Source organism: Gymnoscopelus microlampas (assembly GCF_963454915.1).
Source record: "Gymnoscopelus microlampas genome assembly, chromosome: 4".
Taxonomy (NCBI): Eukaryota; Metazoa; Chordata; class Actinopteri; order Myctophiformes; family Myctophidae; genus Gymnoscopelus; species Gymnoscopelus microlampas.
This window is the reverse complement of record NC_139941.1, coordinates 45,920,528-45,936,989: the sequence shown is the minus strand read 5'-3', so window position 1 is coordinate 45,936,989 and position 16,462 is coordinate 45,920,528. Positions and strand designations below refer to the sequence as shown.

At 41.0% G+C, this 16,462-nt stretch overlaps 1 protein-coding gene across 1 annotated transcript in view; it reads left to right on the top strand.

Annotated features, from left to right (window-relative positions):
- stxbp1b (syntaxin binding protein 1b) overlaps positions 1 to 11,624 on the top strand; it is a 30,334-nt gene extending 18,710 nt beyond the window's left edge. The window contains exons 10-20 of the mRNA XM_084055669.1: positions 2,261 to 2,368; positions 3,723 to 3,783; positions 4,073 to 4,138; positions 4,460 to 4,540; positions 5,121 to 5,259; positions 6,199 to 6,308; positions 6,964 to 7,071; positions 7,440 to 7,528; positions 7,694 to 7,851; positions 8,839 to 8,962; positions 10,439 to 11,624. Coding sequence (XP_083911795.1) covers positions 2,261 to 2,368; positions 3,723 to 3,783; positions 4,073 to 4,138; positions 4,460 to 4,540; positions 5,121 to 5,259; positions 6,199 to 6,308; positions 6,964 to 7,071; positions 7,440 to 7,528; positions 7,694 to 7,851; positions 8,839 to 8,948 — 1,030 coding nt within the window. The 3' untranslated portion in view covers positions 8,949 to 8,962; positions 10,439 to 11,624. The remainder of the gene's footprint in view (positions 1 to 2,260; positions 2,369 to 3,722; positions 3,784 to 4,072; positions 4,139 to 4,459; positions 4,541 to 5,120; positions 5,260 to 6,198; positions 6,309 to 6,963; positions 7,072 to 7,439; positions 7,529 to 7,693; positions 7,852 to 8,838; positions 8,963 to 10,438) is intronic.
- The last annotated feature ends 4,838 nt before the right edge of the window (positions 11,625 to 16,462 follow it).

Below are 16,462 nucleotides of genomic sequence, written 5' to 3'. Positions count from 1 at the left end.
CAGAGGTGGGGACTTGGACTCGAGACTCGAGACTCGACTTGACTTGAAGTCCCGATTTTGATGACTTTAGACTTGCTTGACCAAATCAAAAATAGACTTGGACTTGCTTGGGACTTGAATGCCAAAGACTTGAGACTTGACTTGACTTGAACGCTAAAGACTTGAGACTTGACTTGACTTGAGCCCTCTTGACTTGAAAATTCAAGTCTTTTCAAGTCACTTTCAAGTCACTTAAGCAAGCCAAAAATGTTTAAAAAGTGTGCATCAACTATAATGTTATTAGTCAGAAATCCCGGCCGTCAGTGACACCTAGTGTAGTGTTGCCAAAGCTGCTTATTTACCCTAACTTTTGGACAAAATTTGGCTTGTTTTTGGCTTGTTTTTGGAAGTCGGTTCGCTTGTTTCTCTCCCGATACTTGGCAACACTGGCCCACATGTTGCACGTTACCAAACAAACAACACACCGGCTTCACTCCTGCCGTCGCTGCTGGAACTGAAGCCAGGTGGAATAAAATGTCAACTCCAGCAGTTATAGCTGTCGGTTTTAAAGATTATGAGAAAAGCAGTATGCAAGGCAAGACCTATACTTCACATTAACATTACTGCGTGCTAAGTGCAAACTATAACCAGTGGTGGAAAGTAACTAAGTACATTTATTCAAGTACTTTACTTAAGTATTTGTAATTTTCAGTACTTTTACTTCTACATTACAGTCATTTAGCAGACGCCTTTATCCAAAGCGACTTACAGTAAGTGCATTCAACATAGGTAGGGAACTAAACTACCAATCACCAGAAGTTTTAAGTGCATTTTCTGCAAAAACAAGCAACCAAGAGTATACCTAGCGCTAAGGTAAAAGTGCAATATATCAGCTACCTACTTCTACATATGAGAGGCAGATATTAGCCTACTTTTACTCCACTACAATTATTTGAAAACTTTAGGTACCAATTACTTTGTAGATTTTGGTTATTAATACAAAACATACATTGACCACTTCAGCGCTATATACATTTCCTCTTCTAACCCGGATTTGAACACGGTTTCCAGTGCAAGTGCTGAAATTTCACCATTGTGATAATAGAGCCTGCCTGCTTGATCAGAGGATACACTGAATTTGTGTCAGATCCTGTGTCTAGGTGAGACATGGCCTTTGACATTATCTAAATGTCTCAATAGAAGAGCAGGGAGACAAAATACAACCACCCTGATAAGTTATATTGTAGTAACATACTCTACCATACAGATTGTACAAAATGACATTATATTCATTAAAAAGGGCCCTTTTAAACCCTGTCCTCAAGGAGGAAATTAAAAGTACAGTATCTGCGTTCTGTTGGCCTGGAAGAACCCCTGTTTTAAAACAAATGCAAATTGTGAAAAATGCTCATGATGTATGTAAATCTTTACATATCTTGAATTAACATTTTGACTTGTTTGGGACTCGAAACAAAAGGTTAAGACTTGTTTGGGACTCGAAACAAAAGGCTAGGACTTGTGTGGGACTCGAACCAAAATGCTAAGGACTTGTGTGGGACTCGAAACAAAAAGCTGGGGACTTGGACTTGACTTGGGACTTGGCTGTGTTGACTTGGACTTGACTCGGGACTTGAGAGCAAAGACTTGAGACTCGACTTGGACTTGCAACATAGGGACTTGGTCCCACCTCTGTTAGCATGTACAGTAGGGGTCATTGTCAAGGACACATCGATATCTTGCTTGCTGGTGTTATACTGAGGTATTACCTATTAACATGTATTAAAGTGTGGCTTCAAATGTTAGAATTTGTTCCAGGGTTGGGCGATATGACTCGATATGACTCAATTTCACGATTATTTTAAACTTTTGCCTCGATTACAATTAATGAATGATTATTTAAAAATATATATATATTGTGAAAATAGCAGATCTAAAACCTCACAGCGCATCGCAGCGTCGAGGCTTGTAGATCGGCTATTTTTGCACACCCCCATTGTACATGGAAGTATAATACAGCCAGGCTTAAGTAATGAATCAGACTGAACTATTGAATCAATTATAAAACATCTATTAGAAGTTTTTTTGTGTTCCGTTAATTTAATATCTATGCAGTTGGTTTGGTCGGCATGAAACAACATGACAATAACTATAACACCTCACCTCTTTGTTTCCCTTTCTCTCTGTCAATCCTGCTGTTTCTTCCTCCTTTCTCTCCCCGTCTGCCTCCCTGTCCCCCTGTCCCCCCCCCCCCCCTCCCCCTGCATGGTGTGCTGTGTGTCAGGTTTGAGACCAGTGGGATGGGTGAGACGAGGACCAAGGAAGTGCTGCTGGATGAAGACGATGACCTCTGGCTGAGTCTGAGACACAAACACATCGCTGAGGTGTCCGCGTGAGTGGCTTCCACAGTATGATGCAAAGACACACATGCACGCACAGCGACACACACACACACACACACACACACACACGCGTACACAGACACGCACGCACGCACGCACGCACGCACGCACGCACGCACGCACGCACGCACGCACGCACGCACGCACGCACGCACGCACGCACGCACGCACACACACACACACACACACACACACACACACACACACACACACACACACACACACACACACACACACACACACACACACACACACACACACACACGCATACAGACACGCATGCGTAGTTGCGTACAGGCACGCACAACACCAAAACATTTGGAGAGAAACAGAGACAGGTGCAAGGGCACACACATATTGTATTCACACTCGGCCAATGTTTGTGACTGTCTGACACACACACACACACACACACGCGCGCACGAACGAACGAACGAACGAACTTGTGTGTGCACGCGTACACACACACACACACACACACACACACACACACACACACACACACACACACACACACACACACACACGCATGCACGCACAGAGAGAGAGAGAGAGAGAGAGAGAGAGAGAGAGAGAGAGAGAGAGAGAGAGAGAGAGAGAGAGAGAGAGAGAGAGAGAGAGAGAGAGAGAGAGAGAGAGAGAGAGAGAGAGAGAGAGAGAGAGAGAGAGAGAGAGAGAGAGAGAGATGAGCAACATCAGTATTCCAGTGCTCTTTCTATCATAAACCACTTTTCTCTCACCTTGAATGTGTATTCTTCACTCTAGGTTTGGATTTACAAAAACATGTCAGATGTTTTTGAAATTGCTCTTCTATTTTCTCTTTTGTTTGTAGTTTTTCTGTCTGTGTTTTCAGTTAAGTTAAAACTAAATCATTCCACTTAAATTCAACAGGCTTTATTCATTGTCAGTGAAATTCAACAGGCTTTATTACCAAAGCATCAAGATAACATATCTACTCTTTCATCTATTCTCCCCTTCTCTACATCTGTCTGTCTTTTATCTCTCTCTCTCTCTCTCTCTCTCTCTCTCTCTCTCTCTCTCTCTCTCTCTCTCTCTCTCTCTCTCTCTCTCTCTCTCTCTCTCTCTCTCTCTCTCTCTCTCTCTCTCTCTCTCTCTCTCTCTCTCTCGGCTCAGTTGGCTGCATGAGTCATGGAAATAGCAAGAGATGACCTTGAAGACCCACTAATTGCATCTTCATCTCGAAACAGCTCACATTACCAGGAACATGTCTTCATAACATTGTTAACATCTCTCTCTCTCTCTCTCTCTCTCTCTCTCTCTCTCTCGCTCACTGTCTGTCTGTCTGTCTGTCTGTCCATCTGTCTTTCTTACTTTCACACGCAGAGCTGTGACACGCTCTCTGAAAGAGTTCACTGCCAGTAAAAAGATGAACACTGGAGAGAAGGTAGAGGACACTCGTCTCTGTTTTCAGACTCCATCATCCTATCCCTCTGCTCATCTGTCCTTCACACAGACATATTGGCTGAAATGTAGCCTTCAAGTTCTCAAACACCACATAGCTGCTGTTTTAAAATAAAAACCTGACATTTATTCATACAAAATGACTCTTTAAAAGATAATGGTGTTTTAGAAATATTAAACTACACATACGGATGGTCTCCCCAAATGGGTATCAGTTGGATTATTAACTTTCGAAATATCCATTCAACATTCTTTTATATGTATTTCTTTAGACGACAATGAAGGAACTGGCTCAGATGCTCAAGAAGATGCCGCAATATCAGAAGGAACTCAGTAAGGTACAGTAGAGAAGTGATATGTTAAGCCTGATTCATACTTAGTTACGCGCCGGTGTCTCGTGACCAACAACATATGATCCACAAGCTTACGTTGCGACGTGTTGTGAGCTTGCTTGTATAATTGCTACTCCTGTCGTGCGACACCAGTGCGCAACCAAGAATACATTAAAGTGTTACTGCACACATATATGTATTTGTGTGTGTGTGTGTGTGTGTGTGTGTGTGTGTGTGTGTGTGTGTGTGTGTGTGTGTGTGTGTGTGTGTGTGTGTGTGTGTGTGTGTGTGCAGTAACAAACAGTGTCTCTCCTCTCCTGATTCCAGTTTTCAACCCACCTCCACCTGGCGGAGGACTGTATGAACCGCTACCAGGGCTCTGTGGATAAGCTGTGCCGTGTAGAGCAGGTGAGATTTTTAACCATTTATACCCAGTGGTGGAAAGTAACTAAGTACATTTACTCAAGTACTGTATTTATGTTTACTGTATCCAATTTTCAGTACTTTTACTTCTACTCCACTCTACTCCACATCTCAGAGGCACATATTATACGTTTACTCCATTTATTTGAAAACTTTAGTTACTATTTACTTTGTAGATTTTTATTATTATTACAAAACAATAAAACATACATTAACCACTTTAGCCCTATATACATTTCGGCCATTTGAAAATAGCCGATCTACAAGCTCACAATGCGTTTGGCTAATGTTCCCTGTATTGTGTATGATATTCAATTACATTTGATACAGTCTGTGTCTTTTCAGTCTTTCAGTTATTACTTTTATGATGTCACATTATGCTTGGTAACCATATGAGTAAGATACCTGGATATATATTTTTTATGTATAAAAAAGTCAGTGGGATTTTTAAGTGGTAAAATCTATTTGGGGCGTGGAACTTCAGTACCCTATAAGACATGGTAAAAGAACATACGTTCACTTTACACCAATTTCACCTCTCGTGTATATACTGTAATTCCTGTAGGACTTGGCAATGGGCACCGATGCAGAGGGAGAGAAGATTAAGGACCCCATGAGAGTCATCGTCCCCATTCTTCTGGATGCCAATGTTTCTGTCTTTGACAAGCTGCGCATCATTCTCCTCTATATCTATCTGAAGAACGGTGAGAGATGTCCACTCTGTCCTCTGTCACCTTGGCACAGATGCACTCAACTATTTCACATTCTGACATGTTGCACTGTAAAAGAAGTCCAACTTAACAAGCAGTTTGAGCTGTCAAGATCACATTATATGTAGAAGGAATATCATTTGCTTTAAATCCAGTGACAGTATCTTAGAATAAGGTAGATCATTTGTTTTAACAAAGGTAATGGATGTTCAGCTGTCGGACCCTCCACAATCTCTACCATTTGATTGGTCAGGGGCAATCACATGGTTACAGCTTACAGCTGGTTCACAGTAGTCAGCGGCACTGTTATGGTTGCATTTAGGCATGAGGTAAGGTTAGGCACTGTTAGTATAGCTACGTTATAGGAATGGGTTTAGTGAAGTTAAGGGTAGAGTGAGGATCTGGTTAAGGTGATCTTCATAGCGTTTCCTTCTCAATGTCGTCCAAAGGCTAAATATCCACTACCCTTAATCAAAATAAATTTGATTCCGATTTAAAGTCATAATGTGTAACTTGTTTTTGACATAATCTTTCACTGTTGTATTTTGTGGTAAAAAAAAGTGGTCATAAAATTAATGTTACACCGTATGACTTTAATAAAATTGTGCAGTGCAGACAGACTTTGACTTGTTAGATGGATATATTTTGCAATGCAACTAAATTGTAATTTTCATTTGTTCCTTGTGTCTGCATAATTTCATGTGTGTGTGCATGTATTTGTCTGTGATGTGTACTGCATGCATGTTGTGTGCATGCTCCACATGTGGTGTGTGTGTGTGTGTGTGTGTGTGTGTGTGTGTGTGTGTGTGTGTGTGTGTGTGTGTGTGTGTGTGTGTGTGTGTGTGTGTGTGTGTGTGTGTGTGTGTGTGTGTGTGTGTGTGTGTGTGTGTGTGTGCATGCGCACGCGTGCGTGTGTAATTGTGTGTATGCCAGGTGTGTCTGAGGAGAACCTTTGCAAGCTTCTCCAGCATGCCAGCATCCCACCAGAGGACAGTGACATCATCTCCAACATGGCCCACATGGGCGTGCCCATTATCACTGAGGTGAGCTTCATGGTGTATAAATAATAGCAGCACTAGCCTGCCCTGATTACCCAAAAACCACACCTACAGTATGTTACTTGTGACATTGGCCACTTAATAAAGTTGTGTTGCCCCAGTTTCTCCTACACATCTCCCTCACTACCGCCTGTCGTGTTTGTTTGTTGCGCCTCTTTTCTTTTTCAACATCAAAAACGATCCAACAACCATCAACACCTTCCGCTTTGCATTACGGCACATTTGGGCTAAAGTAGTGTGCTAATGTTCACCACGTAAAAGTTTTGGATTGAGATTTGGAACACCCTACTACACAATGGCAAACACCCAAAGTAGTTCACTATACGGGACTCCCTCTTTCATTGGTGTTTCGCCTTGATTGCGTCTAAATCCTAACATTTAACTTCACTAAAACTATGCCTAAACCTAACGCTAACCCTAACCTCACAAACACTATGCCTAACCCTAACCTTAACCCTAACCCTAACCTCAGAAACATTATGCCTAACCCTAACCTTAACCCTAACAGAAATTATGCCTAAACCTAAACTCAAAATCCTGTCCGCCTGGGCGAAACACCGGGAAAAGGGACTCTCCCTTCACTATACACTGAACAAACACTGATTCATAACACTGACCTATCCGTCTGTCCTCCTTGCAGGGCACTACTACTACTAAGAAGGTCAAGAAGCCTGACCGTAAGGAAAGAGTCAGCGAGCAGACCTACCAGCTCTCCCGATGGACTCCACTCATCAAAGATATCATGGAGGCACGTCTCATCCCTGAATGATTGATATTAAACTTAATTTAGATAATGTGGCATGATGATACTGTAGTGTGGTGACTTGTTGTTCAGTTGACTGGTTCCACACCAGCCCTTGCACAGTCAAATCCAGACTGTTAAGTCTTTACATTTTGTTTCAGATTTTCTAGTTTGTGTCTTAACCACTTGAGCCTTTTATACTTTCATGGTTTTGAACAAAAATAGCTAAAATAGCTGATCTACAAGGTGGTTGAAAATGGTTAACTGATGGCCTATCAGTAACAAACCCTCCCATCCAACAATACTTTATATTAGGGTCTTTCATATAATATGCCATCATAATATGCCATCATTAACATAAAGTCTTCTTACAGGATGCTATTGAGGACAAACTTGACAAAAACCAGTACCCATATATTTCCCAGCGACAAGCATCCTCCAAAAGCAGTAGTGCCCCATCAAGGTATGGAATCTATCAGAATGCTTTGTATTTGAAATTGTGGCACTGTCTTGTTACTTGTGAAGTGATGGCCTCACAGCAAGACATTAGTCCCTTGATTCAGTAAACTCTATCTCTGTCTCTGTCTGTCTGTCTCTCTCTCTCCATCCCTCCCTGTCCCTCTTCCAGTAGTGCTCGCTATGGTAACTGGCACAAGAACAAGGGCCCCCAGGAGTTGAAGACAGGCCCCAGGATCATTGTGTTCATCATCGGAGGCGTGACGTTCAGCGAGATGCGCTGCGTCTATGAAGTCACCCAAGCCAACGGAAAATGGGAAGCCATTATCGGTGAGGATTCTTTAGTCAATAGTTTTTCTACTCTATATGCAATGTAATGATTGCATATTGTACAGTGCAAACAGCTTACTTGCTAGTGAGGAGTGACAATATTCTTGGATGAAAGAAATAATAAATGAACTGTATAAGTTATCTTTTGTGATTTGAATAATGCCAAAGTATTGATGAAGAACATAAATCTTATAGTCATGTTTCCCTTACTGCGGATACTGCAGTTTGGGAGAGAGTTCGCTTTCTCTCTCTTAACCACATTGAGCTGATGTGTTGCTGTGACTCGGATTCTATATCAGATACAGAGTGGCAGCACACAGGGACAGTGGCAGGATGCAGGCAGAAAGGCACAAAAGAGTACCTCATAAGCACAATTCAATACCAGTTCAAATTTCATCACCGCTCAATGCACACATTGACTTTTGGGGGAAATTATAAACCTGGAAAGTGCATTGATTGACATAAATAACAGTATTAATGATTGAAATATTTGATTCATGTTAATTATTCTCTAAAAGAGAATATAGTTTGTCAAAATGAGACATTGAACATTTAAAAATTATATTATTTTATTTTTCAAAGTTTTGTTTCTTTGTTGCTGGACATATACTTTTTGCAGCTTATCTAATTTTAGAGTTATCATACCATCATATGATAAGTTGCCACAGAAGTACCTCCACACATTTTTTGAAATATTTAAATATTTAACTTAAATTGTATAATATAAAGAAGTCAAAGGGGCTCTGACTGATCCCAAATTCAGAGTCATACATCATAGATATGTCTTTTGCTGACGTCATCCAGTAGATGACTGATGTCACAGGCTGGACACATGTGCAAGATCCACATTGGAGCCACGCCATTCCCACGTGGATCCCAGGATCCACATGATTTGATTTTGTTTTTATAATATCTAAAGAGCAGCTATACTCAAGCAGAACTGTCTGGGATGCAACGAGAGCTGAGAATACAGGCTTTGTTTTGTAGGTTCCACCCACTTAAGTACACCCACCAAGTACCTAAAGGAGCTGCAGCACCAAGACTTCATGGACCCCAGCGCTCCACCGGAGGGCTCTGAGGAGCCGCCTGCAGAATAAGAACACATCCTGAAGTAAATACACAAGTCATGTGATATGTAGTCTCGCATGGCCAGACTGTTGCCTCCCACAATTTTCAAATGTTTCTGGTCATACAGTCTGGGACACGGAAGCTGTGATCATGATTAAAATATAATAATGCGGATGTGAAGATGAAATTTATCCTAATATAAATCAAAATCATCTAAGCATATACTATAGCTTGCTGCTTAGCAGAAATGGAAATTAAAACATAAAATGTAAAGATATTTTACATTGAACGGAAGTGCCAGCTTCCTCTTTCGGATTTCGGGAGGAATAGTTCCAGACTCTATATAGCATTCGGATATTGTGGAATAGTTGTCTGGCTATGCAAGACTATGTGATATGTGACTTCCCTGTACTGTATGTCCCAAACAAGCCCCTATCCACCATCCTTCACTTCGTAGGCTTCATCCCCCAGTTTGCAATGAGCTCACTAGTAGAGGTCCCTATAACCTACCTCATCCCCTTTGTTCTGTGTCATCTCACCCCATGTGTGTGCTGTTTAAACTTTAGAGTGTTATAGTAGGAGGAGGAAGCGATATCACTTTCACCCACTTCTCCTTGTTAGCCTCCAGGGGTTGTTGCTCTCTGGCCAAGCTGTTTATTTGAGTGTATGCTTTTTCACAATGACAAACATAAATCATTTGTGTACACCTAAAGTGTCTTGGTGGCAGGTGCATAGGAAAAAAAGAACCTTTTTCAATCCAAAAAGTAATAGAATCCTGTGCACTGTCTTCACTTGTACCTAGGATACTTTAATAGGTGCAATGTTTCAGTCATTGCAAGAATCCAAACATTCAGTCCTTTTTGGTCTTGCATCAGAAACTTTGCACCTACTGTATAAAAGTAGGTGTAATATGAAGTGAAGACAGTGTGCAGGATAGTTATTTTTTTAAATGATAAAACATGTATCAAAGTAATAAAAACAGCCAATCAAATAAATACAGTACATCCCAAATTTGGACGGGTTCTGCATACAGTTCTTTGTTCATAAGAGTTTAATATAAAACAAACCTCAATGCTAAAAACTCAACCCTAAGTTATAACAGTGACTACAAAAGTATAATGTTTTATTTTCTTGCTGGTTTGCGGCTTGACCAGTAGAACAGCAAAACTATAAAAACCCATAGGGTTTTCTTCATTTATCATTCTGTTTCAAATGTGCTGCTGTGTTGTGTCTCATATCATTAATTTGATTCCCTCCAGGAACTTTCCCCAGTGATGTTTTTCTCCACATTCTCCTTATGGTTTTGTTTTATAACCAGATTTCCAGTTTTGCCCTTTCATCCCAAAATGTATCAGATTTTTTGTGTTATTTACGGAAACAGAAAAAAAGTTACCATACTTCTGGGGGGCATTTTCTTTTAATTTCATGTATTTTTTTTTACTAACAATACTAAATGAATACAATGAAATAATTCCATCGTAGTTTTACTCTACCTTATCTTCTCTTTTTTATTTTCAAGGATCAACTGAAATCTTCACCCCTTCAAGCCTTCTAAAAGCCCTCAAAGAATTGGACAAACCCGACTATGACAGGACAAACTAAGTACCTAGTGTAGCTATAGCTTCCCTCTCTCGTTACTTCTAGGAGGATATATCCACATCATCTAAGTCATACAGTAACTATTACTCTCACCTCAGATGTCAAGAAGAATCATGTATTTCACTCACATCCCGCTCATAGTCATACTGTAGGTCTACTTCTCAGTGATGATGTAAATGCATTACCTGAATTTTGTTTTGTGTCATATGACTATAGACTGTCCTCTTGCTAAGTTTATCAGACTTTATTTGAAGCCTTGTGGTGGGATAAGTATCAATTGTGTTGTGTTTCAATGGATGGGATGTATTTCTACCATTTGTCTTCTAAAGAATAAGGCATGTTAACGGATTAGATGACATTCTTTGAGGGTGGGCTGAAATTGAGGATTTGCTTGAGGAAACTGAGGAATTGAGGATTAGCTGTTGGTAAACTACAGTGGTTACTACCGAAAGGCTTCATGTTTCTGGGAAACATCAACAGGCTGTTTGTTCCTTCAAGCTTCAGGTCTACGTACGTATTATAGCAATTAGCAACTATGTCATATTGTATAAATCTTTGATTAACGGTGACATGTCAACCTGAAGCCATACTTTGACCCGTGGTAAGCTGTTATGTTGAGCAATAATAAAGATACAGTAGGGATTGACCATTGTAAGGCTTGTATTGTCCAAATTGATCAGTGTTTTTTGGTTGTTAGTTGTTTCAGTTTTTCCTCTAGACTCATATTTTGTACGGGTCCCCTGTGTGTAACCACTATGCTGTTTTAATGGTGTCTTGTTGTCACTGGCTATGGTTGTTAAATAGAGATTCTTTGTAACACGTAATCCACTGTGTATGAAAAGAGATATCAGTACTATCAGAAATCTATGCTTGTAAGTTATTATTACCCATGAATAACACTCTTTCTGCAATATGTACTAAAGGCTAATAAAGTGGCTTCTGTTCAACTTAATTTTGTGTATGCAGTACACGTTCTATCTATAGGTCTGGTCTCTCTTAAGTCAAAGGTGATGTTGAAGGCTTTTAAGGCCAATGTAATGAGCTTTCTTTGTGCTTGCCAAGATTTATATGTGTTTGGCTTCTATCCAATTCTACTATTAAACAAACTGGCCTTTGGGTGCTGATGTAGACGTTATTTCCCTGTCATTTAGCTACTATTTTTATGTTTATTTTTAATTTCTATGTGCTTGTGCAGATTGATATAAATAGTTTGTAGGTGTCATTCTTCTCTCATTCTACACTGCTGTTTTGGACTGTGTTGCTTTGAAAAGGAGACTCTTAATTTGAATGGGAGTAGGCCTACATGATTAAATAATATCTGAAAAAGAATAGTAATCTGTCAGACATATTTCCGTTTTTTTATGGAATGGGTTCCCAGATGGCTTTTATATCTGTCTTGAGAGATTACTTATAGCAACCTGGGAATCCATCAGCAAAAAAAGGAGGAATAAATCCGTCAGATGCGGTCATGCGGAGCTCTGTATCCATGTTGAGAGATTACTTGTATAGTGACCAAAGGCTGTAATACCGTATGTAGGCAGTGGAGGATGCTATTGTTATATTCTCAGCATACTGTAGCCTACTGTAGAGGAACTTGAAGGGCTTCCATAATGATGGCCTTGAAGCAGCAAGCCAACATGCATGGAGAACAGCCAATTACTATTTATTTATATATATTCAACACCATAGCTGCATGCTTGTTTTGTTTAATATGATTCATGCCATTAATGAATTGGATCAGCAAGAATTAAAATACATTATTTCAGTTGTTTGAATTAACCATTGGACCAAGATAAAGCTTCACAAAATAATGAGAGATAGAAATCATAGATATATTGACCACACTTATGGTCATTTTGCTCTTATGTATTACTAGTCATGCTTATAGGCTAGATCCCCCATAAATGCACAATGTCTGCCTTGTGAATATGGTTATAAATTAAGTAAGATCATTAAATGAAGCACATTGACGCCCGTCTGCCTGGGTAGTGAAACATTAAAACCAAGCAATCACATTTTCTTTCGTTTCTCTGCTGCATTGTTTCGTGTGGTGACGCAATAGCTAAGTGGTACAACCACCTTTCATTTAACACTGAAGTGAGTACTCAAGGCCACAGGGAGGGAGCAGGAGAGAGGCAGGATAAAGTGTTCTGAGTCACTTCAACCCCATGGAATACTGTTCTTTCACTGACTGTCACAGGATGATACCTACCTGAGAACATTTACATGTGTTATACAATACAGCACATAACATACTGTATAGGCATAATTGCCTTTAAGTCTGAGTGTGGCTCTTTGATATACAGTACATGTACAGAGATAATTCCATAAGGTTTGAGGTTTCAGGTCTTTATTCGTTTATTCCTTTCCCCTCTAATGCATGTTTAAGGAATACAGCATCAAGCATAGCATTTGACTATGATGTTGTCACCCACCCCCAGTGTGCCAAGTACTGCTGCACGTATTTACTCTAGTCTAGAAGCTTGATGAGGCCACCGTTATATAGCTCTGCTAATAGTCCAGCATCATTCCCCTCACAGTATATAGCCATATTTCGCTCAAATAAATAAACTGGATACACCAGTGAATTGAGAGGCTGATTTTGAGATCCAAAGTAGTTTTCATCGTCAAATTCATGTTTTTAGTATTGAATAGGACTTCAGAGTGGTTTGTTTTATTTGATCATTTTAAAAATTAGCAAGGCATAGGCCATATAAATTAGCACGCTATGCAATAAAATGATCTATTAAAGTAACTGTTGTAGCCTATAGCAGTGGTTTTCAAACTTTTTGTGCCCAAGGCACACCAATGGGTAAGTGAAAATCTAAAGGTACACCTGCATTCATAGCCAAAATAGCAGATATAACCCCCTAGCTTGTAGCTCGCAACCCATCATGATGCATTCTGAGCTTGTAGATCGGCAATTTTGGCAATTTTTGAAAACAAATAAAAAACGAATAAATTAATTGAAATAAACATTTTCGCCAATATGACATGCCCAAAATATGGCTATCAGGTGGTTAAAATATATATATTTACGGGTATAGAATTTGCCTATGTATTGGGATATTATTATAGTAAATGAATGTATAACGTTTTGTATAGTTGTATAACCTATAACCCTATATTATGTGTGGTGGTCACAAAACCCAAAGGCACACCAGTGTGGCACGCTGTAATTGAACTTACCAGTCACAGCAAGAAAAAAGAAAAGAAAAAAAGAGCCACCTTCTCCTGAGGCTATAGTGTTAATTTCATACTCTGGTTTGTCAGTGTACAAGGTGTGTAAGAAAAGTAACAGGACTGTGGCAGCCACTTTCATGACTCAATGCTTATTTAGTAACCGCTTATGTCACACAGTGTTGCGCATCACCTCACCACTATTCTGCTATAATATTGTTCACTTCTCTCACTCTGTGCTTCTGTTCCAGGCAGGCTGTTAAGTAATTACACTGCTGTTACTCTCCATCACGCAACTGGAAGTTGCCCAAACATGGAGCAAAGAATGAATTTGAAATTCCTGGTTAAGTTGGGTTAGGTTTAGTGAAAGAAAGTCTCAGGCGGTCTGGCCTGACACTGCCCTGTCCTTTGTTGGCCGGCAGTCTACTGCAGCCAATTTGGGCTGGTTCCATAGTCAGTCTCTGGTCTTATTCCTCCTCATTGTTACTCCTAATGAGGACTGCAGTCGTCATTCTGTCGTCCTCAGCTCTGCCCCCTATCTTTCAACCAGTGTCACCGCCTCCGGATCGCCGCATGGCTGGTCTCATAATCGAAACATGATGCTTGTGTCCGTCGTCCCAACCATGATATCAGCTGGTTTGTCGTGGTTCCAGTTCCGGGGAAATCTGGTCCTTCTCTCCGGGCTGCCCTCCCTGATCTAGCACAGCTACCCAACCAAACCACGGACCTGTACCGCAAAGGTTCCGAATGATTCAGAATCGCCACTTCTGATCCCGGGTCCTTGGGTTAAGTCATCCATAAGTCGGTGGGGTCTTCCGTCATGTCTGAGAACGGCTTCGCCGAGCTCCGAAGTACTCCGCGGTTGAACGGTATCGCCGGCCCGAGCCGTGGACCTCCGTCATATCCCCCGCTGATCTCTGCCTGGCTGTGTCTCCCACAGGGTTGACTGTATTTACAGTCGACCCTACCTGGCCTCTTGGTTCTAGCGAGTTTTGAGACAATCGTTGTGGTTTCGCTCTTGCAGGCTGAGGCGGATCCTGCCCCCGTGAGCCACTACTACGGGAACGTCGTGTTTCCCGCCTCTGTGAGCTGCGAGCTCCTACTACAGGAACGTCGTGTTTTCCGCATCTGTGATCTCCGACTACGGGAACGTCTTGTTTCCTGCATCTGTGATCTCCGACTATGGGAAGGTCACGTTTCCCGCATCTGTAAGCTCCTAGGCGTACTGCTTGCTCTCATGATCTGGAGCAGATCATGAGAAATCAGCAGTGGCAATCCGTGCGGTTGACATTGGGGTCACCGTTTTCAACGGTCTGTTTTCAACGGTCTGGGTCAACAACAATGTATTATGCAAAAGAAAGAGAGAAAATAGTGTTACCTACCTATCATTCCTACCATTCCTTCTGGGTCCTGTTTACCGTCTTTCCATCTCTTGGGGCGACTAGGCTATTATGCTCATGCAGTAGTCTTGACTCCTGGTTGTTCAGCACCATGAAAGAAAGTCTCAGGCTGTCTGGTCTGACGCTGCCCTGTCCTTTGTCGGCAGGCCATCCATTACGACCCGGAAAAAAACATGAGACAGAGCCTGCAGTGGAAGACAAATTCACCCAGACCCAAGAAGGCGTGCATGCCCAAATCAAAGATCAAGGTCATGCTGATCGCATTCTTCAACCAGAAGTGAGTGGTCCATCATGAGTTCGTTCCTCGGGGTCAGACAACGGGGGTCAACCAGCACATTTACCAGCAGTTCCTCAATCGCCTCCACGACCGGGTTCGGCGCAGCAGGCGGTCTCCGTGAAAGTCGTGGCTGCTTTACCACGGCACACATCGCGCTCACTGCAGGCTCTGTCTCTTCGTTTCCGGGTTGTACTGGAACCCTAACCCAACTTAACCAGGAATTTCAAATTGATTCTTTGCTCCATGTTTGGGCCACCTCCAGTTGCGTGGCGGAGGGTAATAGAGGGTGTGCTACATGACAGCCTGGAACAGAAGCACAGAGTAAGAGAAGTGAACAATATTATAGCAGAATAGTGGTGAGATGTTGTAGAACACAGTGACATAAGCGGTTACTCAATTAGCATTGAGTCATGAACGTGGCTGCCACAGTCCTGTTACTTTTCTTTGTTTGGTTTGTTCATTTGTCCTAGCTGTGATACAGGTATATACTGAGGTGTGGGAGAAATACTGTAGGATGGCACACAGGAGATAAGTTAGCAGCTACAGCAGCCACAAAGGGGTTATATAATTCTGTTTGATTCAGATGATGAAACTCACTAATCTCTCAATTATACACATCTATACATTTATATACAGCCTTTTATTCTACATAGGGAATATGTATATTATTTGTGGACAGTCTGCATTCTCAAAAATCCTCATTTCTTATTTGTACAGTACTCAAAATACATATCTTTATCAACATTACCTATTCATTTTATTGGCAAATTAATGGATCGATACATTTAAGCACGCTGTCATCAAGATCCAATACTTTCTCCAGTGTTGGGTATATCTGTAATCCTAATTTTACACGATCAGTCAACAACACGTCTGTATTCAGCATAACATACAACTGTTATCTGATTATTTCCTCAGAGATTATAATTACATTTCAGATTATCATATACAATCACATTCTTATCACACTCTTTCAAGTGTTGGCCTTAAATGGCTCTGTAATACTTGGATTGCATAATCGGATTACAGAGATAAAATATCTGTAGTCCAAAATACTTATAAAGTTATGTTAGCGAATTACTTTCTC